Genomic DNA, 25,852 nt, shown 5'->3' with positions numbered 1-25,852 from the left:
GATATCCCAACCCAATCTCGTCCCACCTGCCAGCACCCGATCCATATATCCCTCCAAACCCTTCCTATTCATATACCCATCCAAATACCTCTTAAATGTTGCAATTGTACCAGCCTCCACCACATCATCTGGCAGCTCATTCCATACACGTACCACCCTCTGTGTGAAAAAGTTGCCCCTTAGGTCTCTTTTATACCTTTCCCCTCTCACCCTAAGCCTATGCCCTCTAGTTCTGGACTCCCCGACCTCAGGGAAAAGACTTTGCCTATTTACCCTATCCATGCCTCTCATAATTTTATAAACCTCTATAAGGTCACCCCTCAGCCTCCGATCCTCCAGGGAAAACAGCCACAGCCTGTTCTGCCTCTCCCTGTAGCTCAGATCCTCCAACCCTGGCAACATCCTTGTAAATCTTTTCTGAACCCTTTCAAGTTTACAACATCCTTTCAATAGGAAGGAGACCAGAATTGCATGCAATATTCCAACAGTGGCCTAACCAATGTCCTGTACAGCCGCAACATGACCTCCCAACTCCTGTACTCAATACTCTGACCAAGGAAAGCATACCAAATGCTTTCTTCACTATCCTATCTACCTGCGACTCCACTTTTAAGGAGCTATGAACCTGCGCTCCAAGGTCTCTTTGTTCAGCAACACTCCTTAGGATCTTACCATTAAGTGTATAAATCCTGCTAAGATTTGCTTTCCCAAAATGCAGCACCTTGCATTTATCTGAATTAAACTCCATCTGCCACTTCTCAGCCCATTGGCCCATCTGGTCCAGATTCTGTTGTAATCTGAGGTAACCCTCTTCACTGTCCACTACACCTCCAATTCTGGTGTCATCTGCAAACTTACTAACTGTACCTCTTATGCTCGCATCCAAATCATTTATGTAAATGACAAAAAGTAGATGGCCCAGCACCGATCCTTATGGCACTCCACTGGTCACAGGCCTCCAGTCTGAAAAACAACCCTCCACCACCACCCTCTGTCTTCTACCTTTGAGTCAGTTCTGTATCCAAATGGCTAGTTCTCTCTGTATTCCATGAGATCTAACCTTGCTAATCAGTATCCCATGGGGAACCTTGTCGAATGCCTTACAGTAGTCCATATAGATCACATCTACTGCTCTGCCCTCATCAATCTTCTTTGTTACTTCTTCAAAAAACTCAATCAAGTTTGTGAGACATGATTTCCCACGCACAAAGCCATGTTGACTATCCCGAATCAGTCCTCGCCTTTCCAAATACATGTACATCCTGTCCCTCAGGATTCCTTCCAACAACTTGCCCACCACCGAGGTCAGGCTCACCAGTCTATAGTTCCCTGGCTTGTCTTTACCGCCCTTCTTAAACAGTGGCACCACATTTGCCAACCTCCAGTCTTCCGGCACCTCGCCTGTGTCGAAGAGTCTAGTGTTGGAAAAGCACAGCTGGTCAGGCAGCATCCGAGAAGCAGGAGAGTCAACGCTTCGGGCATAAACCTTGTACTAAAATCAGCAATGTCTGGCTCTTTCACATCCTTGGTATTATTTGAATGAAGCCTTACCTGGTGTTCGCACATCTGTGGTGATGTCCCATGTTGCACTGTTGGTGGAGGTCCAAGTTTTCGCTCCAGAAATACCTCTTTTCCGCATGCATAACACCAGACTCTCAAGGTGGTAAGGTTAACAGTGAGATTGTGCCTGGTTTCCTGAAAAACGATGTATAATTCACAAGAAATATCAGATTCTATATAAACATGCCAAGACTTAACACTTGCATTTCATGTCCTCTCACTAATCAAAAATTCATTGTACAGGTTTTGCCAAATACTAGTGTGGACATGAACTCTCTGTACAATAAATCTCGACATATAAAAACAGGAGCTCTTCCCTAGTTAGTGTCAGAACTCACTACCATCAACTATTTCTGGGCTAGAACTTCTACTAACTTTTATTTCCTATTGTAGCAGGAACACTTATCTCCCACAAGGTGGCATATGCTTTCTAGAAACTGGATTATATTTTATTTTACTCACCCCAAACAAGTTCCACAGAGACATTTACTTCTGCACAGTGCATTTCTCCACGTATCACAGAAAGAGGAGGCCTGCACTGACATCACTCAGTTACAGTCAGCTTAATTTGCACACAAGCATCAATTATATACATCCTCGAGTTTGAAAACCACATGTCAGTGACTTACACAAAGCTGGACAAATAGGGTGCTGGAAAAGTGCAGCAGGTCAGGCAGCATCAAAGGAGAAGGAGAATCGACGTTTCGGGCATAAGCCCTTCTTCAGGAATCTTCTTTGTTACTTCTTCAAAAAACTCAATCAAGTTTGTGAGACATGATTTCCCACGCACAAAGGTATGTTGACTATCCCGAATCAGTCCTGAAGAAGGGCTTATGCCCGAAACGTCGATTCTCCTTCTCCTTTGATGCTGCCTGACCTGCTGCGCTTTTCCAGCAACACATTTTTAATCTCTGATCTCCAGTCCTCACTTTCTCCTGGACAAATAAGGTCACAGGATACAGTAGGAAATGGGAGGGAAGGAGAAGGAATCTACAGACAAGTTGCACTGGAAAAAGATTTGGTCAGATAGTTCCTATTTCCTCTCAGTGTGCCTGGTTTAAACAGCAAAAATTACTGTTAAGCTGCAATGTTACAGACAAAAGGGAACTTTTCTCAAGGCAGAAAAAAAATAGTGAGCGACACTACAGTGAAGGAAATAGAGAAGGTAGGAGAATCTTTCAAAAAGCAAACTACAGCCAACATGAAAAAAAATTACTAAGTCCCCACATCTGAAGACTATCCACTGACTCCTGCTGAAAAATTAGGCAAATATCAGGGTTGGGCTCAGTTGTGTCTGACCCTTCCAGCAACTATGAGCCTGCCATCAACAGCTTTTATAATACTCTACTCTACTTGCAATGCCACTTGTAAGAAAACATGGAAGAATCACTGAAAATAACTGTCGCATTCACAAATTATATCCAGTCGGAAAAGACTTCACCACCACGAACCAGCAGCTCTTACTGGAGGGCAAAACATTCTATCTTCACTATATTGTTATTATTTGTCTTTTCGATTCCACACAACCTCCTCCAAAACACAAGATAAAACAAAATCGCAACCCTGTAAATATATGAAATTTGATTTTAGGAGATAATCAGACAAGTATCGCTACTTTCGGATGAAGATGCCAATTCGGCTCCCACAAACCACCCAAACTTGTCCTCCCATTACCACTTGCACTCCTCCCTACCTTCCCCCACCCACTTTAAATGATCAACTTGCCAGTTGGATGAGATAATAGGAAATCAGTAGCAACTGTGGACTTACAAACCAGTGTCAACCACTGTCTTGAGGCAGGTAAGGGAAAAAGTCAGTGATTCACTTGTATCATCACAGTTTGATAGGAATCAGTTTTAGTATTATTCTAACTGACAGAATAGGTTTTTGCATCAATGATGAATGAGATGACCTTTTAGCCTGCCATTTGCAGCATCCAGAAAATAAATTATGGATTTCTAAAGCTTTGAAGAAATAGTAATCATCAAGCTTTGGCAACCCGCGACTGAATACAAATATATCTCTCCTCTTGCTGCTCCCAAAGTTGGAAGACACATTGCCACATAATAGTAGAGATAAAATGTAATGTGGAAAGCATGATAGAAAGTTCAATAGTCTGCATTTTGTCCTGATAATACACCTGAAGAATTCATGCAATGTTTTACGTTAATTGACATTTATGTTAATTTTAGTTGCTCAAAATGTATTTTGAAGAGTAGGCATCAAATTAGCATTTAGATCAGAGTGGTGCTGGAAAAGCACAGCAGGTCAGGCAGCATCTGAGGAGCAGGAAAATCGGCATTTTGGGCAAAAGCCCTTCATCAGGTCGATTTTCCTCTGATCTAAGCTCTGGTTTCCAGCATCTGCAGTTCTCACTTTTGCGTATCAAATCAGCATGACAAGAAAGAAGAAGAATTGAAAATGGACAATAAAAGCAGTAACAACTTTACTGTATTGCATGTATAATGTAATAAATCATCAAGCTACTTTACAATACCTTCATAAAACTAAAGTACGACAGAGAGATATCTCACCAACATTTGGTCATCAGGCCTAAGAGGTAGGATTAATAAAAAAAGGTGCCTCAAAAAGGAAGAAAGCAAGGTAAAGAGGCAGAGAAGTTTATGGAGGGTGCTAAACAGTTGGGGATAGGTAGTTGAAGACACAACCACCAATGGTCGAGAATTAAAATTGGGCATACACCAATTAGACCAGCGCAGATATTTGAGAGGATTGAGACCCTGAGAGTGATGAGAGAGTTAGGGAGGGCACTGAGACCATGGAAATATTTGAAAAATAAGGATGAGAATTTTAAACTCAAAATGTTGTTTGACTGGTTGCCAAACGCAAATGAAACAATGTTCTCGAGTGAACAAACACCATGATTAATGCAAAATACCAGTGGTGGTGGAGAAGTGGGGTGAACAGAGACAAGAACAATGAATATGCAGGAGAGAAAGCCGTAAACAGCATAGAGACATTTGTAAGCAAGGACTTTTGAAACCCAAGGACTGGGTACTTTTAAGAGAGCTATTTTTTCAAGCAGTCTGTTTACATACTGGGCTTGGCATTTCTCATCTCAATTATTCAATTTTCCTTGGTCTTATATCCCCAAAGCATCGGATTGGGTCACTGGCTTTTAAGACTCTCAACATACTCAATTCAAATCAGATTGGAGTTTGATATTTTTCGGGGTATAATTTTTAAACTGGTTGGCCAAATTCGAATTTGTGCTTTTGTCTCATAGCAACGCAGCGAGTGGTGGTTGTTCTGAATCAAATGTTACTTTGTAAATTCTCCAGCATTCTGTGTACTTGCCAAGTCCTTCACTCTCAAATGTACACCCATATCTTCATAACAAAATCAACTGAATTATAAACATAGCATTTAAAGGGGGTATTGACAACTGTCTTGTCAAGTTCAAATGAACTTTGCAAATCAGTGGTTAGACCTCAGCTAGGGCACTGCACTTCAGGAAAGATGTAAAGGCTTTAAAGATTATATGACAGGTTTATCAGAATGTTACTGAAAATGAGGGGTATGGTTTCAAGGACAGGTTGATATGGTGATCTCAGAGCTTTCTGACATTGAGGTTCACAGTAGATAAAGAAACATTATTTCCTTTTCCAATAAAGAGAGGTCACAATTTTAAATCTGTTTATAAAAAAAATTTAAAATCTTTTCAAGGAAATTCCTTGTCTATACTTCCCTTCTGCATCAGGAAAGCAACCAACATAATCAGATACCTCCTACACTGGTTATACCCTTCTCTACCCTCTTCCATGGGGCAGAAGATATAAGAGTTTGCATACACGTATGAACTGCTTCAAGAACAGCTTCTTCCCCACTTTTATCAGACTTTTGAATGGACCTCTTTAATGTTAATGTTGATCTTTCTCTGCACCTTCGCAGCAGCTGTTTTATTGTGTTCTGCACTCTGTTCTATTACCCTGTTGCACTTGTATAGTACGATCTGCCTGTAAAGCAGGTAAAACATCACTTTTCACTGTACCTCAGTACATGTGACAGTAATAAATCAAATCAAATCAAATCACCCGCTCCCTCTTCACCAAACACAAAACAACGTTGTCAGGATCTGGAACCCTGTACTAATGAATGAAACATATTAAATATTAAAAAGATGGATAGAGTCATGAATGAAGAAGTTGAAGGATAACAAACAAGCAGGAAAATGGAGCCAAGCCTGACAGCTTTCAATGAGCCAGTGCAAGAAAGACAAACCAAATGACCTCTTTCTGCAAATAAGCTTCTATGATTATGCGAATGTGGCACAGAATATTACCATGAAGCTGAGAGTCACAGTTATAGTCAGAGTCATACAATGCAGGGAAGGCCCTTCGGCCCATCGAGTCTGCACTGACCTAACTACCACTAAAGAGACAGACAGAACTGAAGGCTGCAGGTGCTGGAGATTAGAGTCGAGAGTGTGGTGCTGGAAAAGCACAGCAGGTCAGGCAGCATCTGACGAGCAGGAGAGTCGACGTTTGGGCAAAAGCCCTTCATCAGGTCCTACTAAAGACATGCTAATCCCAATTTCCTGCACTTGTCTCATGCCCTTGAATATTATGATATTTCAAGTGTTCATCCAATTTTTTTTTGAAAAGGTTTAAGGTTTCCAACTTCCACTATCTTCTCAGGTAATGTATTCCAGATTCCCACCATCCCTGCGTGAAAAAGCTTTTTCTTAAGCCCCTTACCCTAAAACTAGAGAATTATTGAATCCCACTGTAAGCTCTCGAGTCCACACCAACCCTCCAAAAAGCAAACTCTACCCTATCCCTGTAGCCCTGCATTTTCCAGGACTAATTCACCTAGGCTGCATGTCCTATGGACAATTTAGCATGGCTGATTCACCTAACCTTCTCTTAGAGTCAGAGTCATAGAGATGTACAGCATGGAAACAGATCTTTCGGTTCAAGCGGTCCATGCCAACCATATGTCACTCGATGGAAACCCGCACAGACAGGGGGAGAATGTGCAAACTCCTAAGGGTGGAATCAAACCCAGGTCCCTTGCACTGTGATGGAGCAGTGCAAACCACTGAGCCACCATGCTGCCCATATGTCCCCTCATGATTGACCCCTCAACCAAGGAGAACAGCTGTTCTCCAAACGCCTCATAATCTTATACACCTCAATCATGTCCCCCTCCTCAATTTCTCTGCTCTGAGGAAAACAATCCAAGCCTATCTAGTCTCTTCTTATAGCTCTCTCTCTATCCCAGGCAACCCATCCTGGTAAATCGGCTTTGTACCCCTCCCAGTGCTATCACATCCTTTCTATAGTGAGGTGATCAAGACTGCGCAACCATCTCCTTCACTACTAACCATTCTAGCAATCTTGCTATTGTTAGCAAACTTGCTTAACATTCCTCCCACATTTTTATCTCTACCATTTATGTATATAACAAACAATAAGAGGCCCACTACTGATCCTGTGGTACACTGCTGGACACTGGCCTCCAGTCACTTGAGCAGCCTTCTGTGATTACCCTTTGAGTCCTAGTACCATAGCAGTGTTTGATTCATCTCGCCAAGTTTCCTCAATTCCATGTGCTTTAACTTTCTCCAGTCTCCCATGTGGGACCTTATCAAAAGCTTTGCTAAAATCCATACAAAGTGCATCAACTGAACTCCCCCCCCACCTCCCCCATACAATTCATCATAATTTCATAAAGTTCTCACAAGGTTGTTTGGCATTACCTCCCTCTGACAAAGCCATGCTGACCATCCCTAATTAACCCCTGCCTTTCCAAGTGGATATTAATTTGCTCCTTCAGAATTTTCTCCAATAGTTTCCCTACTACTGACATGAGACTCAGCAGTCTGTAATTATCTAGTTCATTTCTACCATTCTTCTTGAAAAGTACAAACACATTAGCTGTCCTCTAGTCCTCTGGCATATCCCCGTGGCCAGAGAGGAATTAAAAGTTTGTCGGAGCCCCTGTAATTCCCTACCTCATCTCCAACAGCAGCCTGGGATTCAATTCATCTGGGCCAGGAATTTGTCTGGGATACCTCTGTTTCCTATATCAAACAAGCTATACGTAAGCTCCTCATTGTCCCTTTACCTGAATTCCACAACTCTTTGTTCTTTTCCAGAGTCAAGACTGAGGAGATGTATTCATTTAAAACCCTTCCAACATCCTGAGGCTTTACACACAGGTTGCCTATTGGTCCCTAATGGGACCTACCGTTTCCCTGGTTAACCTCTTCCCTTTAATGTAGTTATAAAACATCTTAGGATTCTCCTTGATCCTGTTCACAAGCCCTTTCTCATGTTAGCATCACTGCTTTGGCGAAGTTATTGCCTGTTCTTAACTGCTCTGGAGAAAGCAGCTGTGAGCCATCTTGACCTCCACTGCATGTGGTGTAGGTCAAACTGCAATGTCAATATTATACAGTCATGACCAAAGGTGGCTTAAAAATATTTGGTAAAAGTACTATCAATATATAACTTGGAATGATACCATACACTGGTGGCGCCTTTCAAAAACTGATGACCTATTTACATTTTGCTTCATCTGTCCCCTCTTGGACGAACATAAAATATCCCATGGCACTCTTCTGAAAAATAACCAAGGCGTTTTATGGCTTCTTAGTCAATATTTACATTAACCGGTCATTTGTTAAGTCATTATGGGAGGGAGTTCGTTTGTGCACCAAGTACCTGCAACATTTATATCATAACAGTGACCACATTTTAACAAGTGGCCAGGATTGTTTGAAGGTTTTGAAATACACTATAGAAATGATTGTCTTTCTTATTTACTCATAAAAGCAAAACTCCATGTCTACCTGCGAATGAATGGTGCTGTGATCAGAGTGGGATTCTCCACAACCAACGTAGGAACAGCCATTCTGTTAACAAAGGAAAGGAGCACAGAATGAAAATGAACAACTTTCAACACCACTCTGAATACACTGTAACCGCAGACTGCGTATAATCTTACCTCCAAACATGCCCATAAGTTCGGCCCTCCAACTTTACAGTCTTGACAAGTACCCTACACAGAGACAAAAAAAAAAGAGAATGTAGATACTATTGTAGGAAGATAGGGATATAAAAGTGCTCAAGTTAGAAGTAAGGTTTCACATACAATGGAACATACCAAGTGTAATTTAGGAAAGCTCAACCAAACCTTCACATGCTCTTTTAATTCAACCCACATTCCCTATAATACAAAAATTGGTGGTCCTAATTCCTTCTCTTCCTACAATCTCCAGGATTTTAATTGACAAGTTTGGGATCCTTACTCTATATTCTCTGTGGTGATCCATATAACCCTGAACCAGAACATGGCTTATTCAATTCGTTCTTTTACATAGTGATCCCTGAATTGTTTTTTTTGGAGGTAGACAATATGAAGGTGCCTCTATGCAGATCTTGCTTCATTCAAACCCACTGTACTGGCCAGCTTGAAGGTTTTAAGAACTGGATAAGCACATAGCGAATTCATGGTCTCAACTGTTCCAGGAACTAAATGTAAGGGATTCATCATCTCAGACATTCTGTTGCCAGACAGAAATTGCTAATTATTCAATCTCCTTTCTATTAGCACTGGACTCAAATAATATTCAGATGTCAGTTCTGGTTCAATCATTGAAGACATGTCGGAGACAAAATTGCACTGTGTACAAAATCTACAATAGGAATCAACGCAGTACTGGGGAGTGCTACATTGTCTGGCATGCTGTCTTTTAGAGGAACCAAACTTAAACCCTTCTAATGGGTATACATGATAGCAATGGTTACATTCAAACAAAATGATTTCTCTCCAACATTTATCCCTCTTCTTGCACTATACAGATTATTTGATCATTGTTATATTGCTGTTAACAGGGGCTTGGTATGCAAATTCCCAACTGTTTCCCCTACATTATAGGAATAACTATATTTGGAGAGGGTTCAGAGGGGGTTTACCAGGATGCTGCCTAGAATGGAGGGCTTATCATACGAAGTGAGGTTGACTGAGCTCGGACTTTTTTCATTGGAAGAAAGAAGGAAGAGAGGGGACCTAATTGAGGTATACAAGATAATGAGAGGCATAGATAGAGTTGATAGCCAGAGACTTTTTCCCAGGGCAGAAATTGTTAACATGAGGGGTCATAGTTTTAAGCTGTTTGGCGGAAAGTATAAAGGGGATGTCAGAGGCGGGTTCTATATGCAGAGAGTTGTGAGAGCATGGAATGCGTTGCCAGCAGCAGTTGTGGAAGCGAGGTCATTTGGGGATATTTAACAGACTGCTGGACATGCATATGGTCACAGAAATTTGAGGGTTCGTACATTAGGTTTACCTTACATGAGGATCAATGGTCGGCACAACATCATGGGCTGAAGGGCCTGTTCTGTTCTGTGCTGTACTGTTCTATGTTCGAATAGTATTTCACTGCTATAAAGCAGTTTGCAATATTCTGAGGTTTCAAACAATGCTTTCTTCATCCTAGTTGTATCATACCAAAAAGTGTTTAGAGCTGGTTAGATCTGTGAACTTACTCTGTAAAAGGAGATGCCTTTTTAAAATGCAGAACGGTACTTTTTTTTTAAAACATTAGATTCTCATTCAATATAAAGCCAATTGCTGCTCTGATGTTATAAAACAAGTCACCATTTGTCGATTGCTGGTGGCTCAGTGCATTTTTGCATTGATATTGCTGGGACAGTGGTGATAGGATTTCATGAGTGAATCCCAGAGTGCACATGGGCATCAGTCAGAGTGAAGACCATACTCTGTTGAAGTGGTACTGCTCATTGTCCTCCACACAATACAGTGGAGCAGTTTGCTTGGTAACAAGGAGTCCACATCTTCCCAAGGATAACACAAATGAATCGACAAACGAAAAATAAATTTACTAGGTGTTGGAGGATGTGTAGGGTGTAAAGGTCGGTGAAGAAATCAAGATTTGTTCCCAACAATGGTGATTTAAGCAACTTACATGAGATTTCTCAATTAGTTCGTCTTTTGTCACTTCGCCCACTGATTCCAAGTGTATACAGTCACCAGCTAGATGCGACATCTTCACAGCAACACCTTCCTGCAGGCTCCAGATTCAGGACTACCCACACGACAGGAAAAATAACTACAATTAAAAAGATGGCGCTATTTTGAGAAGAATACAGCTGCTTGTTAAAAAGCAAAGATTTCAGAAAAACACAATACCTTAAGGTTGTAATATTAGTACTCCGCTAACTGCAAGCCACCTAGCAGGGAGTCTGCCACATCCTGCATTTTATAAAAAGATCAAAAGGATGGCTCCGTAAATGATCTTACACCATACAGATACTGCACCAACTTTTAACCAATGAATATTGTGAATGGGTTTATTTTTCTAAAATAAAAATTTAAGCTGTTGAAGCTAGTGTATGTCACTCTAGGACGTCAGCATCAACATGAAGCTCTATTTTTAGGTGTTCATATTCTGCTTTGCTCCGCAAACAAATCACATCCAGCCACTGGATTCAAATGAGAAATTCTGCAGCAGTAAAGAACCAATTCCAAAAGTATTTGTGTAAATGTACAAAGAGGAGACAGTAGCACAGTGCTAACTCCATGGGACTAGTAATTGAGAGGCCCAGGTTAATTCTCTGGGGTCATGGATTCAAATCTAACCATGGCAGTTAGTGGAATTTAAATTCAGTTGATACATAGAATCCCTATAGTGCAGACAGAGGCCAATCGGCCCATCACGTTTGCACCATACAGCATCCTACCCTATCCCCATAACATTTAGCTTGGTTAACCACCTAGCCTACACATCCCTAGACACTATGGGAAATTCAGCATGGCCAATCCAATCAAGCGGCGTATCTTTGGATTGTGGGAGAAATTGGAGCACCCAGAGGAAACCCACACAAAAAAAAGGAAGACTTTCCGTGTAGTGTTTGCACAGTCAATGGTCAGTACAAAAGTAACAAAAAGAAAGAAAGGGCAAAAAAAAGTCCAAGATCCATTTGTGGTATGAGACCTCTCCAAGCTTTGAAAAGGAACATGCTGGAATGGAACTTATCAAATTAAATGTTGTTAAATGTAGATCACAAATCGAATTGGAATCGAAAGTTATGATGAGCATGGCAGGTATTGTGTGGCAGTATCAGTTGTTGTAAAATCCATTCAGTTCAGTAATATCCTTTCAGGGAGAAAATCTGGCATCCTTTCTCAGTCTGGGCTACACGTGATTCTAGACCCAAGGCAATAGGGCTGACCCTTGACTACCCTGTGAATTGGCCTAGCAAGCTAATGGCAATTAGGGATTGTCAACAAATACTATCCTTGCCAGAAAGGCTGACATCTCCTGAAAGGATTTTAAAAGCTGATAGATCTCATATTGCTATCGGTACCATCTGCTACTAGGGTTGAACAAGAACCTTCAACATGCCCCACATTACTTCCAAGGGATATAGGAGTCAGTGGAGTATATAAAGTCCTGAAATAGTGAGTGTTCAGTTCCAGACAGGAAGAGAAAACAAGCCGCAGTAATGTCAGTAATTTATGGAGGGTAGAGAGCAGCAAAGGAAGAGTTGAAAAATGCAGGCTTAAAATAATAAAAAGTACAGATTAATAAGCAAGCAATGAGTGTGCAGACATGCTAGCCTTGTCACTGTGAAAGCTGTGGACACTGTCGTCATCTCCACAAAAGGAACTGGCTCAAGGGATTGAACTGTCTATTCTTCTTCTCATTAATGTTTGTGAATCACACACACCACAGAGGACTCCCAGCGAGTACTTTGCCTGACACGAACAAGATCAACATAATAGTTAGAGAAGCTTTGAGAAGGTAAACAGAGAAAAAAAACAGCTGGTCAGAGTCAAAGACTACCTAATGTAAATAACAGATGGGCCGATGAGTGGCAGATGGAGTCTAATTCAGATAAATGTGAGGTGCAGCATTTTGGAAAGGCAAATCAGGGTAGGACTGATATACTTAATGGTAAGGTCCTGGGGAGTGTTGCTGAACAAACAGACCTTGGAGTGCAGGTTCATAGTTCCTTCAAAGTGGAGACTCAGGTAGATAGGATAGTGAAGATGATGTTTGGTATGCTTTCTTTATTGGTCAGAGTACCGAGTACACGAGTTGGGGAGGTCATGTTACAGCTGTACAGGACATTAGTTAGGTCACTTTTGGAATATTATGTGCAATTCTGGTCTCCCTCCTATCGAAACGATGTTGTAAAATTTGAAAGGGCTCAGAAAAGATCTACAAGGATGTTGCTAGAGTTAGAAAGTTTCAGTTATAGGGAGAGGCTGAATAGGCTGGGGCTGGATCGCAGAGGCTGAGGGATGGCCTTTTAGAGGTTTATAACATCATAAGAGGCATGGATAGGGTAAATAGACAAGGTCTTTTCCCTGGGGTGGGGGAGTCCATAACTAGAAGGCATAGATTTAGGTTGAGAGGGAAAACATTTCAAAGGGACCTAAGGGGGCAACGTTTTCATAGAGAGTGGCGAGTGTATGGAATGAGTTGCCAGAGGCAGTGGAGGAGGCTGGTACAATTACAACATTTAAAAGGCAAGGGTACTTGAATACAAAGGGTTTAGAGGGATATGGGTCAAGTGCTGACAAATGGGACTAGATTAGTTTAGGATATCTGGTCAGCATGGATGAGTTGGACAGAAGGGTCTGTTTCTGTGCTGTACATCTCAATGACTCTAATTCACTAAGGGAGAGTAGAAGATACAGACAGTGGTTTCGATGTGGAATGTCCTATTGGAAATAATGGTAAAAACAAATTGCTGCAGCATCTAAGATTGGGGATAAAGTTTGAAAAATAAATTGGAAACAAAAAAAAATCAGCTGGCTGCAGAATGAGATTAAACTGGATAATTCTTCCAGAGAAATAAAACTAGTGAGATTTGCTGAATGAATATTGAATCAATGCAACATGGGGGAATTACTGCCCAACGTGTTAGGCTAGGATGTTGAGGGTTACAAGCAGACAGCAAACTAGGTTACAGACCAACCATGACCTCCAGACGACAGCCACATGATTTAATTGAATGGCAGAATAAGCTTTTAGGGTTGCATAGATTTCTAGTTACTGCTGACATCCAATGATAAAGAGGCAACACAGGAATATGGTATTAAAGTCATTGATCAGCCATGACCAAGAATGGTGGAGCAGACTGGAGAATTGAATGGCTATTCCTTTTTCTGTGACCCTATAGCCATTGCCAGTTCCTTGAAACATAGATATGGCTTAACAGAATGGATAAAAAAACCTGAAGAATGGAAATCCATTTTAAAATAAGAGAAAATTGAAGGAGGCATTTGATGCCATTCCAATATTTGATTGAATTAACTGGTTCATTCTTGCATCTGAATCAGAAGGTCTGTGGTCCTTGAGCTCTAAATTACTGGAACATGCAATCTAGGATGGCAATCCAAAACATTACCATATTATCAGGAGCAAACATCTCTGATGTTAATCTTTCTGCTTGGGCAAGTGGAAAGCTAAAACTACAATGATAAGGCTTATATTAAATCCAGAAAATGTTCATAAACTGGCCTTTCCTCGTCAATTTAGACGGTTTCCAGACTACCATGCTGTTAGGACCCTTTTCATATCCAGTTGTTTCAACAGGGTGTACAAATCATCATGAGGTTACAAATAAACTCCATTTAATCCTCAACAAACATTAGCTAGGCAATTAACGAACTTGGTGTTCTTGGGACCTTATGTACAAAACAGTTGCCTGACAGCCACTATTTTGTTGGCAATAATAATTCAACAGCAGCAATAGACGTATTTCTGTGTCGAGAGTATGGTGCTGGAAAAGCACAGCAGGTCAGGCAGCATCCGAGGAGCAGGAGAATCGACGTTGCGGGCATAAGCCCTTCATCAGGAAAGATGTTTCCTGATGAAGGGCTTATGCCCGAAACATCAATTCACCTGCTCCTCAGCTGCTGCCTGACCTGCTGTGCTTTTCCAGCACCACACTCTCGACTCTGATCTCCAGTATCTGCAGTCCTCACTTTCTACTAGGTATATTTACCTGGCCTGCTAAATGTGATGAAACATCCAGAGGTGTTTCACTGGACCGTTATGAAGCAAAACTGAACATTGAGAACAAATGGCCAATGGTTTGCCAAGGCAGATTTTAAGACGCTTTTTCAAAGAAGGAGCGTTTTTAGTAAGGGAATTCCAGAGTTTAGGCACTGAAGGCAGAGCCAACACAGGTATTCACAAGGTCAGAATTAATGCAGATATTTTAGAGGATTGAGAGGTTCGAAGAGACTAGAGATAGGTAAAAGCGAGAACATTAGGATTTGAAAACAAGGTTTGGAATAAAAAATCCAAGTGTTGCTTAACTGGAAGTCAGTGTAAGTCAATGAACACAGGGGTGGCTTTTGCCCGAAACGTCGATTTTACTGCTCCTCCGATGCTGCCTGAACTGCTGTGCTCTTCCAGCACCACTAATCCAGAATCTGGTTTCCAGCATCTGCAGTCATTGTTTTTAGCTGAAAATGTGTTGCTGGAAAAGCGCAGCAGCAACACATTTTCAGCTCTGATCTCCAGCATCTGCAGTCCTCACTTTCTCCTCGAAGTTTTCAATCATTGCTTTTACTCAATGAATACAGGGGTCATGGGTGAAAGAGAGGTCCTGTAAGAAAGATGCTGCACAACTGGGTTTAAAATAACCTCAAATTTATGAGGGGCAGAATATGGAAGATTGATCATTAGTGCATTGGAATGGTTAATCTAAAAGCAGTAAAAGACACAAATGAGACTTTCAGCAATTAATTAATTGAAGCAATGTCAGAATCTAGGGGTGTAATGAAGGTTGAAGTAGATGATCTTAATGGTGCTGTGAATATGGGGTGGGTCAGAAGTTCATCTCAACTTCAAGATACGACACTAAGCCTGCAAACAGACTGGTTCAGCGTCCAGATGATTGATAGGAAGAGGAGCTTGCTGCAGAGATTAAACACAATGGCTGCAACATATTTACATTCGACCAGTTGTGACTTAGGAAGTCGAGACAAGAATACCTAATCATAATTGGAAGCAGGAACTCAAGACTGCAATTTAAATGACCTCCATTCAACACTCAAAAATTGGCATCCATAAGCAGCAGGGCCTGGTCGGCAGGACACAGTTAGTGCTTGAGCGTGTGATCTACTTTGATGAGAGACTATTACTATAGTATGCCATTTTGACCAGTATTAAAATGAACAAATAGGACATAAGTGGAATATTTTAAACGAGAAAATGAGAACAAACAAACAAACAAACAAACAAACAAACAGTCTGTTGCACAAAAGGTTTGAGAGCATGTGGACGGCACTGGGTCAAAGGGCCAATCAGAAATCAATGTTGGTTTAAATGGGAGATCACTTGGAGAAGACAGACAAAAACTAGGATTAAGCCAAGAAAAGCTGCTGCTGTGGTCCAACAGCTTTAATATGACAACATACCAGCTTTAATATGACAACAGGCTCATCAGAGCCTGTTCGCTCAAGGCTAGTGGCATCGTTTTCTCAATGTACTTTTCATCTTTTTTCTCTCTCTTCTTTATCTCTTCAAGACTGGGGCAGTGGTGGTGAAGCCCAGAGCAAGGACTCCTGGCGGTGGCGGTACCCGGAACGAGGTCTTCTGGCCATACTAGGCCCCGAGTCTGGACTCTTGATGGCGTCAGCAGTACAGCCAGGGTGCCCGGGGGCATGGGCACCATTGTTGCTGTTCCTGGAGTGGGACTCCTTGAGGACCGGAACACCTTGCAGAGATCTCACAGAAGCTGTGCTCGAGGCCCAGTTTGAACAGAAGGTGAACTCTTAAGTAATTTCTTTTTATCCTTATTATAACTCAAAATGGTGGCTGATTGTGGTGACAAATCAGTTTGCACAGTATCTTCAAATAGATTTAGATTAGATTACTTACAGTGTGGAAACAGGTCCTTCGGCCCAACAAGTCCACACCGCCCTGCCGAAGCGCAACCCACCCATACCCCCACATTTTTACCCCTTACCTAACACTATGGGCAATTTAGCATGGCCAATTCACCTGACCTGCACATCTTTGGACTGTGGGAGGAAACCGGAGCACCCGGAGGAAACCCACGCAGACACGGGGAGAACGTGCAAACTCCACACAGTCAGTCGCCTGAGGTGGGAATTGAACCCGGGTCTCTGGCGCTGTGAGGCAGCAGTGCTAACCACTGTGCCACCGTGCCACCCACAAGATATATGTGATAATGAATCATTCACTCATACAACTGCCTACTCATCGATGAAGACTGATTGAACTCGCTGATAGAAAACCAATCAAGTTTATGTCACAGTTATTTCAAACAAATAGAAATGGGGAGATTTAATAATTTTAAGGCAAAGTTAATTCAACACCCTTGTTGGTCACAAATCTAAAATTATTAGGTGAAGCAGAAATATGCATTAAAGCATGATCTTGTTAAATGGTAGAGCAGGCTAAAAAGGCTTAATGCCCTACACCTACTCCTAATGGGTTCTTGCAAGATTATTTTAATGCATTCATGAGATCTAGGTGTCACTGGCTGGGCCAGCATTTATTGACCAAGCAGGTTGTCATTGAGAAAATGGTGAACTGCATTCTTGAACCACTGCAGTCCATTTGGTTTAGACAGACTCACAATGCCATTAATGATTTGGAGATGCCGGTGTTGGACTGGGGTGTACAAAGTTAAAAATCACACAACACCAGGTTATAGTCCAACAGGTTTAATTGGAAGCACACTAGCTTTCGGAGCAACGCTCCTTCATCAGGTGATTGTCCTGATCACCTGATGTCCTGACAATCACCTGATGAAGGAGCGTCGCTCCGAAAGCTAGTGTGCTTCCAATTAAACCTGTTGGACTATAACCTGGTGTTGTGTGATTTTTAACCTAATGCCATTAATGATTGAATCCTACAGTCCTCCCTTGGCTGATGAGTCAGTATTCTTCCATGTTGAACAACACTTGGAGGAAGCACGGAGGGTCACAATGGCGCAGAATGTACTCTGGGTGAGGGATTTCAACATCCACCAAGAGTGGCTCGGCAGCAGCACTATTGATCAAGTTGGTCGTGTCTGACAGGACTGAATTGCGAGACTGGGTCTGCGGCAGGTGGCGAGGAAACTAACATAGAACAATACAGCGCAGAACAGGCTCTTTGGCCCTCGATGTTGCACCGAGCTGTGAACTACTCTCAGCTCGTCCCCCTACACTATCCCAAAATCATCCATGTGCTTATCAAAAGACTGTTTAAATCTCCCTAATGTGGCTGAGTTGACTATAGTAGCAGGTAGGGCATTCCACACCCTGACCACACACTGCGTAAAGAACCTGCCTCTGACATCTGTCTTAAATCTATCACCCTTCAATTTGTAGTTATGCTCCCTCATACATGCTGACGTCATCATCCGAGGAAAAAGACTTTCACTGTCTACCCTATCTAATCCTCTGATCATCTTGTGTATCTCTATCAAATCCCCTCTTAGCCTTCTTCTTGCCAATGAGAACAGGTTCAAGTCTCTCAGCCTTTCCTCATAAGACCTTCCATCCAGACCAGGCAACCTCCTGGTAAATCTCCTCTGCACCTTTCCAATGCTTCCACATCCTTCCCAAAATATGGGGACCAGAACTGTACACAATATTCCAAGTGTGGCCGCACCAGCATTTTGTATAGTTGCAGCATGATATTCCGGCTCTGGAACTCAATCCCTCTACGAATGAAACCTAACACACCATATGCCTTCTTAACAGCACTATCCACCTGGGTAGCAACTTTCAGGGATCTATGTACATGGACTTCAAGATCCCTCTGCACACCCACACTACTAAGAATCTTTCCATCGACCCAATACTCTACCTTCCTGTTATTCTTCCCAAAGTGCATCACCTCACATTTAGCTGCACTGAACTACATTTGCCACCCCTCAGCCCAATTCTGCAGTTTATCCAAGTCCCCCGCAATCTGTAACATTCTTCCACACTGTCCACTACTCCACCGACCTTAGTGTCGTCTGCAAATTTATTAATCCATCCACCTATGCCTGCATCTAAGTCATTTATAAAAATGACAATCAGCAGTGGTCCCAAAATAGATTCTTGTGGAACACCACTAGTAACCAGACTCCAGGCTGAATATTTTCCATCAACCACCACTCACTGCCTTCTTTCAGAAAGCCAGTTTCCAATCCAAACTGCTAAATCATGCTTGATTCCATGCCTCTGCATTTTCTCCAACAGCCTAACAATAAAAGGAAAAAACATACTTGACCTCATCCTGAGCAATCTGCAGACTGCAAATACATCTGTCCATGACAATATCAGTAAGAGTAACCATCACGGAGTCCTTGTGGAGAGAAGTTCCGAATTCACATGACGAATACCCTCCATTATGCTTGTGGCACTATCACTGTGCTAAATGGGGTAGATAGCCAGTTTGCTATTTAACCATTTAGCAAACTGGTCCAGTAACTCAAGACCGGGCATCCACGAGGTGCTGTGGCCATCAAAAACAGCAATGTTGTACTCCTGCAGTACCTGCAACCCTCATAGCCTGACAGACCCCCCAACTCAACCATTACAATCAAGCCAAGGGATCAACCCTGGTTAAATGGAGAGTGCATGACGGCCTGCCAGGAGCATCACCGGGCAAACCTGAAAATGAGGTGTCAGTCTGGTGAAGCTACCAAACAGGACTACTTGCATGCCAAACAGCATAAGCAGCAAGTGATAGACACAGCTAAACGATCATACAACCAATGGTGCAGATCTAAGCTCTGTAGGCCTGCCACATCCAGTCGTGAATGGTGGAGGAGGCAGCTCCACAAATATCCCCATCCTCAATGATGGGGTAGCCTAACACAGTGTAAACGATAGCTCTCATGAAGAGTCATCTAGACTCAAAATGTTACCTTACTCTCTCTCCATGGAAGCTGCCTGACCCGCTGGGACTTCTAGCATTTTCTGTTTTCAAAGCTAAGGCTGAAGCATTCAGACAGAACTGCTGAGTCTTTGATGCATCTCAGCCTTCTCCAGTGGTCCCCAGCATCACAGATATCAGTCTTCAGCCAATTCTAGTCACTCCAGGTGATATCAAGAAATGGGTAAAAACACTGGATACTTTTTATTGTTTTTAACTTATTCATGGGATGAAGACACTTCTGGCTAGGCCAACATTTATGGACCATCCCTATTTGCCTAGAGGGCAGTTCAGAGTCAACCACATTGCTGTCGATCTGGAGTCACATGTACACCAGACCAGGTAAGGATAACAATTTCCTTGCCTAAAAGGACACAATAGTGAACCAGATGGGTTTTTCCTGACAACAAAGGTTTCATGGTCATCATTAGTGCCTTTATTCAAGATTTTAACTGTATTTAAATTCCACCCTTAGCTGTGGTGGGATTCTGCGTGCCCAGAAATACCTGCGTCTCAGGGTTAGTAGTCCACAATAAGGCCATTAGGCCACCACCTCTCCTATGATACTGCGAAGGCTATGGGTTCTGACAACATTCCGGTAATAGTACTTCAGAACATGGCACTCCCCTAGCCAAGCTGTTCCAGTACAAATATAACTCTGGCATCTACCTGACAAAGTTGAAAATTTCCCATTCGCACACACTGTACATAAAAAGCAGGAGAAATCCAACCTGGCCAGTTATCACCCCATCAGTCTACTCTTGATCATTGGTAAAGTGATGGAGGGTGTCATCAACAGTGCTATCGAGCAACATCTGCTCAGTGATGTCCAGTTTGGTTTCCACAAGGGCCACTCAACTCCTGACTTCAATACAGCCTTGGTTCAAACATGGACAAAAGAGTTGAATACCAAAGGTGAGGCAAGAGTGACAGTCCTGACATCATCGGCACATTAGATCGAGCATGGCATAATGGAGCCCTAGCAAAATTGGAATCAATGGTTATCAGTGGCAAATTGTCTGCTGGTTGGAGTCATACCTAGCACATAGGAAAATGGTTGTGGATTTTGGAGGTCCATCATCTCTTCTGCAGAACATCTCTGCAGGAGGTCCTCAGGGTAGTATCTTAGACTCAAACATCTTCAGGTGCTTCCTTAAATGACCTTTCCTCCAACATAGGGTCAGAAGTGAGGATGTTTGCTGACAATTGCACAAAGTTCAACAACATTCACTTCTGCTCAGATACCAAACCAGTCCATGTTCAAATGCAGCAAGATCTGGACAATATCCAAGCTTGGGCTGAGAAGTGGCAAGTAACATTCACACAAATGCCAGATAATGACTCTCACCAATAAGAGACAATTGAATCACTATCCCTTGACATTCAATGGTGTTGCCATCACTAAATCCCCCGCGATGAAAATCCTGCAGGCCACCATTGGTCAGAAACTCAACTGGACTCACCACATAAACACAGTGGCTACAAAAGCAGATTAGAGGCTATGAATACTGCAGCAAGTAACACGCTTGCTGACTCTCCAAAGTCTGTCCACCACCTACAAGGCATAAATCATGAATGTGATGGAATACTTCCCACTTACCTGGATTGGTACAGCTCCAACAACACTCAAGAAGCTTGACACCATCCAGGACAAAGCAGCCCAATTGCTTAGCACCACATCCACAAAACTCCACTCCCTCCAGCACGGATGCGGATTCGCAGCAGTATGTACAACCGACAAGATGCACTGCAGAAGTTCATCAAAGATCCTTAGACAGCACCTTTCAAATCCGTGACCAGGGGCACAGATACATAGGAACATCATCACCTTCAAGTTCCCCTCCAAGCCACTCATCATCCCGAGTTGGAAATATATCACTGTTCCTTCTCAGTCGCTAGGGAGGGAATTCCAGAATTCGGACTCAATGCCATTGTGGGTCAGCCCACAGCAGGTGTACTGCAGGAATTCGAGAAAGCAGCTCACCACCACCTTCTTAATAGCAACTAGAGATGGGCAATAAATGCTGGTCAGCCAATACACCCACATCTGACAAAACAAAATTATTTTGCCAGCCACAACATCAGGTTGGCAAGTGGTTTGGAGGGAAACTTGCACATGTGTTTATGGCATTCCTATGCACCTGCCTCTCTTGTCTAAATCAAAACAGTCATGGGTTTGGAAGGTGCTTGTGAAGGAGGCTTGGTTAATTTTTGCAGATCAGCAGCTGTAGATCACAACAGATTTGACATAACATGCATCCAGAAATGGAAATTGGAAATCACATTCTATCTTCAATAATCCAGCTCTCAGGACAAATAATGGCACCTGTTCCTAATGTCAAGACTTAACTGGGAAAAGTGCACTGATAACAGAGCCCCACTGTTCCACAAACCATCACAAAATATGGAAAATACCAATGAGACCACAGCAATGATTAATTTACTTGACTGATTGCTATTTAGGATAAAACAATTCACACCAGGATTCATCATTAACCTAAAATGACTACTTATTGGAAGCACATTTTATTTTAACAAATAGGAAAAAAAAGGATTGATAATCTCTACTATGCAACTCAAAATATACCCATTAAAGACCCCAAATACACACACATTAATTCACAATTACGGACAGTTTGAGATATTATGGGTGTAAAAAATATAGACAGGGAATAAACCTTCGTACATCACAAGTCCAGGTCAGAAGAGTAGTAAATTGTGTCTCAGTTAGTTTTGATGACACACTGTTGACTATAAAGTGATTGTTCTTCTTCATTTCAATAACCGATTGGGTGGATTCAGGTCTTATCTTGTTAGAATTCTTTTGGGCTTCCCTGGTTTTCTCACTCACATGAAGCAAGATGTTTTCAATTCACAGGCTCTGGATGTCTCTGGCTTTTCTGAACTTAGAGTTTAGCAAATTGCTGCTGAACCAATCTGAGGGCAGTCTTCGGGCAGTCCTTCACGAACTGAAAGATTCTTGGTGCCTTTGACCCAATTAAATATCAATCTTGCTGGAAGAGCAACAATTCCTTGCACAACTAAAAATGGCCACTACGTGACTTCTCCAAGTTGCAAAACACTTCTGGTATTTTAGTTATATGTCAATCCAACTTCTATTCCAGTTTATAGTTGAAAGAGGAAAATATTTGCTCCTTAATATTGCAATTGTACCTCTTAGCTTGGAACATCTAAATGTTTGGAGATAGTGAAGGGAATAGTGTCTACACTTCCAAAATATTGACTGGGAAGTGAACAAAAGTGCCCAGAAAAGAAAAGTGATCCCTGTCAATTTTTAAAAATACAATATCTACCTTACATTTTTTTTCCATATTCCATGTTCAGAAAACATCTCAAAGTGCTTCACAGGAACAAATCCAAGAAAAATAAACACAGTCAAAGAGAAAAATATTAGGACAGCTGATTAAAAGCTTGGTCAACAGTATAAGTTTTTAATAACATCTTAGAAGAGAGAAAGGCGGAGCTTTTAGGGAGGGAATTTCAGAAGTTAAAGCCAAGACAGTGAAAAGCATGACACCAAGAGGAGGGACAAAAGTGATTGAAGCTGCACAAGAGGCCAGAGTTGGAGGAATGCAGCATTCTGACAGATTGGGAAGGGCAAAGCAATTATACACTAAAGGGATAAATCAAAGTAGTGAGTAGCAGTGATGCTATGGAGGGGTATCACATTTCAGCTAGTCAGATTGTGAAGTAGACTGCATGATGAGAGTTTGGAACCCCTCAACATTGACGCTTATACAGAAGTGGAGAAAGTGAGGACCGCAGATGCTGGAGATCAGAGCTGAAAATGTGTTGCTGGAAAAGCGCAGCAGGTCAGGCAGCATCCAAGGAACAGGAGAATCGACGTTTCGGGCATAAGCCCTTCTTCAGGAATGAGGAAAGTGTGTCCAGCAGGCTGAGATAAAAGGTAGGGAGGAGGGACTTGGGGGATGGACGTTGGAATTGCGATAGGTGAAGGGAGGTCAAGGTGAGGGTGATAAGCCGGAGTGGGGTGGGGGCCGAGAGGTCAGGAAGAAGATTGCAGGTTAGGAAGGCGGTGCTGAGTTCGAGGGATTTGACTGAGACAAGGTGGGGGGAGGGGAAATGAGGAAACTGGAGAAATCTGAGTTCATCCCTTGTGGTTGGAGGGTTCCCAGGCAGAAGATGAGGCGCTCTTCCTCCAACCGTCATGTTGCCATGGTCTGGCGATAGAGGAGTCCAAGGACCTGCATGTCCTTGGTGGAGTGGGAGGGGGAGTTAAAGTGTTGGGCTATGGAGTGGTTGGGTTGGTTGGTCCGGGTGTCCCAGAGGTGTTCTCTGAAACGTTCTGCAAGTAGGCGGCCTGTCTCCCCAATATAGAGGAGTCCACATCGGGTGCAGCGGATGCAATAGATGATGTGTGCGGAGGTGCAGGTGAATTTGTGGCGGATATGGAAGTGTCCCTTGGGGCCTTGGAGGGAAGTGAGGGAGTGGGGGGGGGAGGTGTGGGCGCAAGTTTTGCACTTCTTGCGGTTGCAGGGGAAGGTGCCGGGAGTGGAGGTTGGGTTGGTGGGGGGTGTGGACCTGACGAGGGAGTCACGGAGGGAGTGGTCTTTTTGGAACGCTGATAGGGGAGGGGAGGGAAATATATCCCTGGTGGTGGGGTCCGTTTGGAGGTGGCGGAAATTACGGTGGATGATAGGTTTTACAACTCCCACCCTGCCCCGTGTACAGCTACCTAGACTACACCTCCTCCCACCCTGCCCCCTGTACAGCTACCTAGACTACACCTCGTCCCACCCTGCCCCCTGTAAAAATGCCATCCCATATTCCCAATACCTTAGTCTCCGCCGCATCTGCTCCCAGGAGGACCAGTTCCAAAACCGTACAATCTAGATGGCCTCCGTCTTCAAAGACCGCAATTTCCCACCATAGTCGACGATGCCCTCCACCGCATCTCTTCCACTTCCCGCTCCTCCGCCCTTGAGCCCCGCCCCTCCAACCGCCACCAGGACAGAACCCCATTGGTCCTCACCTACCACCCCACCAACCTCCATGTACAGCGTATCATCCGCCGTCATTTCCGCCACCTCCAAACGGACCCCACCACCAGGGATATATTTCCCTCCCCTCCCCTATCAGCGTTCCAAAAAGACCATTCCCTCCGTGACTCCCTCGTCAGGTCCACATCCCCCACCAACCCAACCTCCACTCCCGGCACCTTCCCCTGCAACCACAAGAAATGCAAAACTTGCGCCCACATCTCCCCCCTCACATCCCTCCAAGGCCCCAAGGGACACTTCCACATCCACCACAAATTCACCTGCACCTCCACACACATCATCTATTGCATCCGCTGCACCCGATGTGGCCTCCTCTATATTGGGGAGACAGGCCGCCTACTTGCGGAACGTTTCAGAGAACACCTCTGGGACACCCGGACCAACCAACCCAACCACTCTGTAGCCCAACACTTTAACTCCCCCTCCCACTCCACCAAGGACATGCAGGTCCTTGGACTCCTCCATCGCCAGACCATGGCAACACGACGGTTGGAGGAAGAGCGCCTCATCTTCTGCCTGGGAACCCTCCAACCACAAGGGATGAACTCAGATTTCTCCAGTTTCCTCATTTCCCCTCCCCCCACCTTGTCTCAGTCAAATCCCTCGAACTCAGCACCGCCTTCCTAACCTGCAATCTTCTTCCTGACCTCTCCGCCCCCACCCCACTCCGGCCTATCACCCTCACCTTGACCTTCTTCCACCTATCGCCTTTCCAACGCCCCTCCCCCAAGTCCCTCCTCCCTATCTTTTATCTTAGCCTGCTAGACACACTTTCCTCATTCCTGAAGAAGGGCTTATGCCCGAAACGTCGATTCTTCTGTTCCTTGGATGCTGCCTGACCTGCTGCGCTTTTCCAGCAACACAATTTCAGCTTATACAGAAGTGTAAGTCTACCCTTTGCTCACGAAATTAAGCTGAAAAAAAGTGCAGTATCCTGTGAATGTTCACCATCATTAATGTTTTACAAAGTTTAGATTCCTCAGCACCTCTCATTTCAGGAGTCAGAACAAGATTATAACTGAATTGACCTCCCTAAGTACCAAACATTAAGCATTGAATCTGCAACTGTCCGTAGTGTTAGGTAAGGGGTAAATGTAGGGGTATGGGTGGGTTGCGCTTCGGCGGGTCGGTGTGGACTTGTTGGGCCGAAGGGCCTGTTTCCACACTGTAATCTAATCTAATCTAATATCGACTTCTGAAAAATCTACTGTTTATAATGCCAGTGACACATTGTAAATATACAAGCTTCCTCCCAGAGCTGACTAGGTGAAACACCTGCATGTTACTCAGTTATACCTAGATTCGCGTTCTGATCTATGCTGAGGACAGATGCAATGACAATATTAGAACC

At 43.3% G+C, this 25,852-nt stretch overlaps 1 protein-coding gene across 3 annotated transcripts in view; it reads right to left on the bottom strand.

Annotated features, from left to right (window-relative positions):
* usp33 (ubiquitin specific peptidase 33) overlaps nucleotides 1-25,852 on the bottom strand; it is a 97,456-nt gene that overhangs the window by 67,152 nt on the left and 4,452 nt on the right. For 2 of the 3 annotated variants that reach the window (XR_015758103.1, XM_087990412.1), the window contains exons 2-5: nucleotides 10,517-10,660; nucleotides 8,533-8,586; nucleotides 8,378-8,440; nucleotides 1,552-1,695 (exon numbers count right to left, since the gene is read on the bottom strand). Coding sequence is in view for 2 of the 3 variants with exons in the window: in XM_087990412.1 (XP_087846538.1) it covers nucleotides 1,552-1,695; nucleotides 8,378-8,440; nucleotides 8,533-8,586; nucleotides 10,517-10,597 (342 nt within the window). In the remaining variant the exon portion in view is untranslated. The remainder of the gene's footprint in view (nucleotides 1-1,551; nucleotides 1,696-8,377; nucleotides 8,441-8,532; nucleotides 8,587-10,516; nucleotides 10,661-25,852) is intronic. The other variant, XM_087990413.1, reaches the window with a different exon arrangement.

This window comes from Chiloscyllium plagiosum, unplaced genomic scaffold (genome assembly GCF_037043375.1).
Source record: "Chiloscyllium plagiosum isolate Xiang-an unplaced genomic scaffold, Cpla_swu_hap1 HiC_scaffold_9, whole genome shotgun sequence".
Lineage (NCBI taxonomy): Eukaryota > Metazoa > Chordata > Chondrichthyes > Orectolobiformes > Hemiscylliidae > Chiloscyllium > Chiloscyllium plagiosum.
The sequence above is the reverse complement of the archived record's forward strand: the minus strand, read 5'-3'. Positions and strand labels throughout refer to the sequence as shown.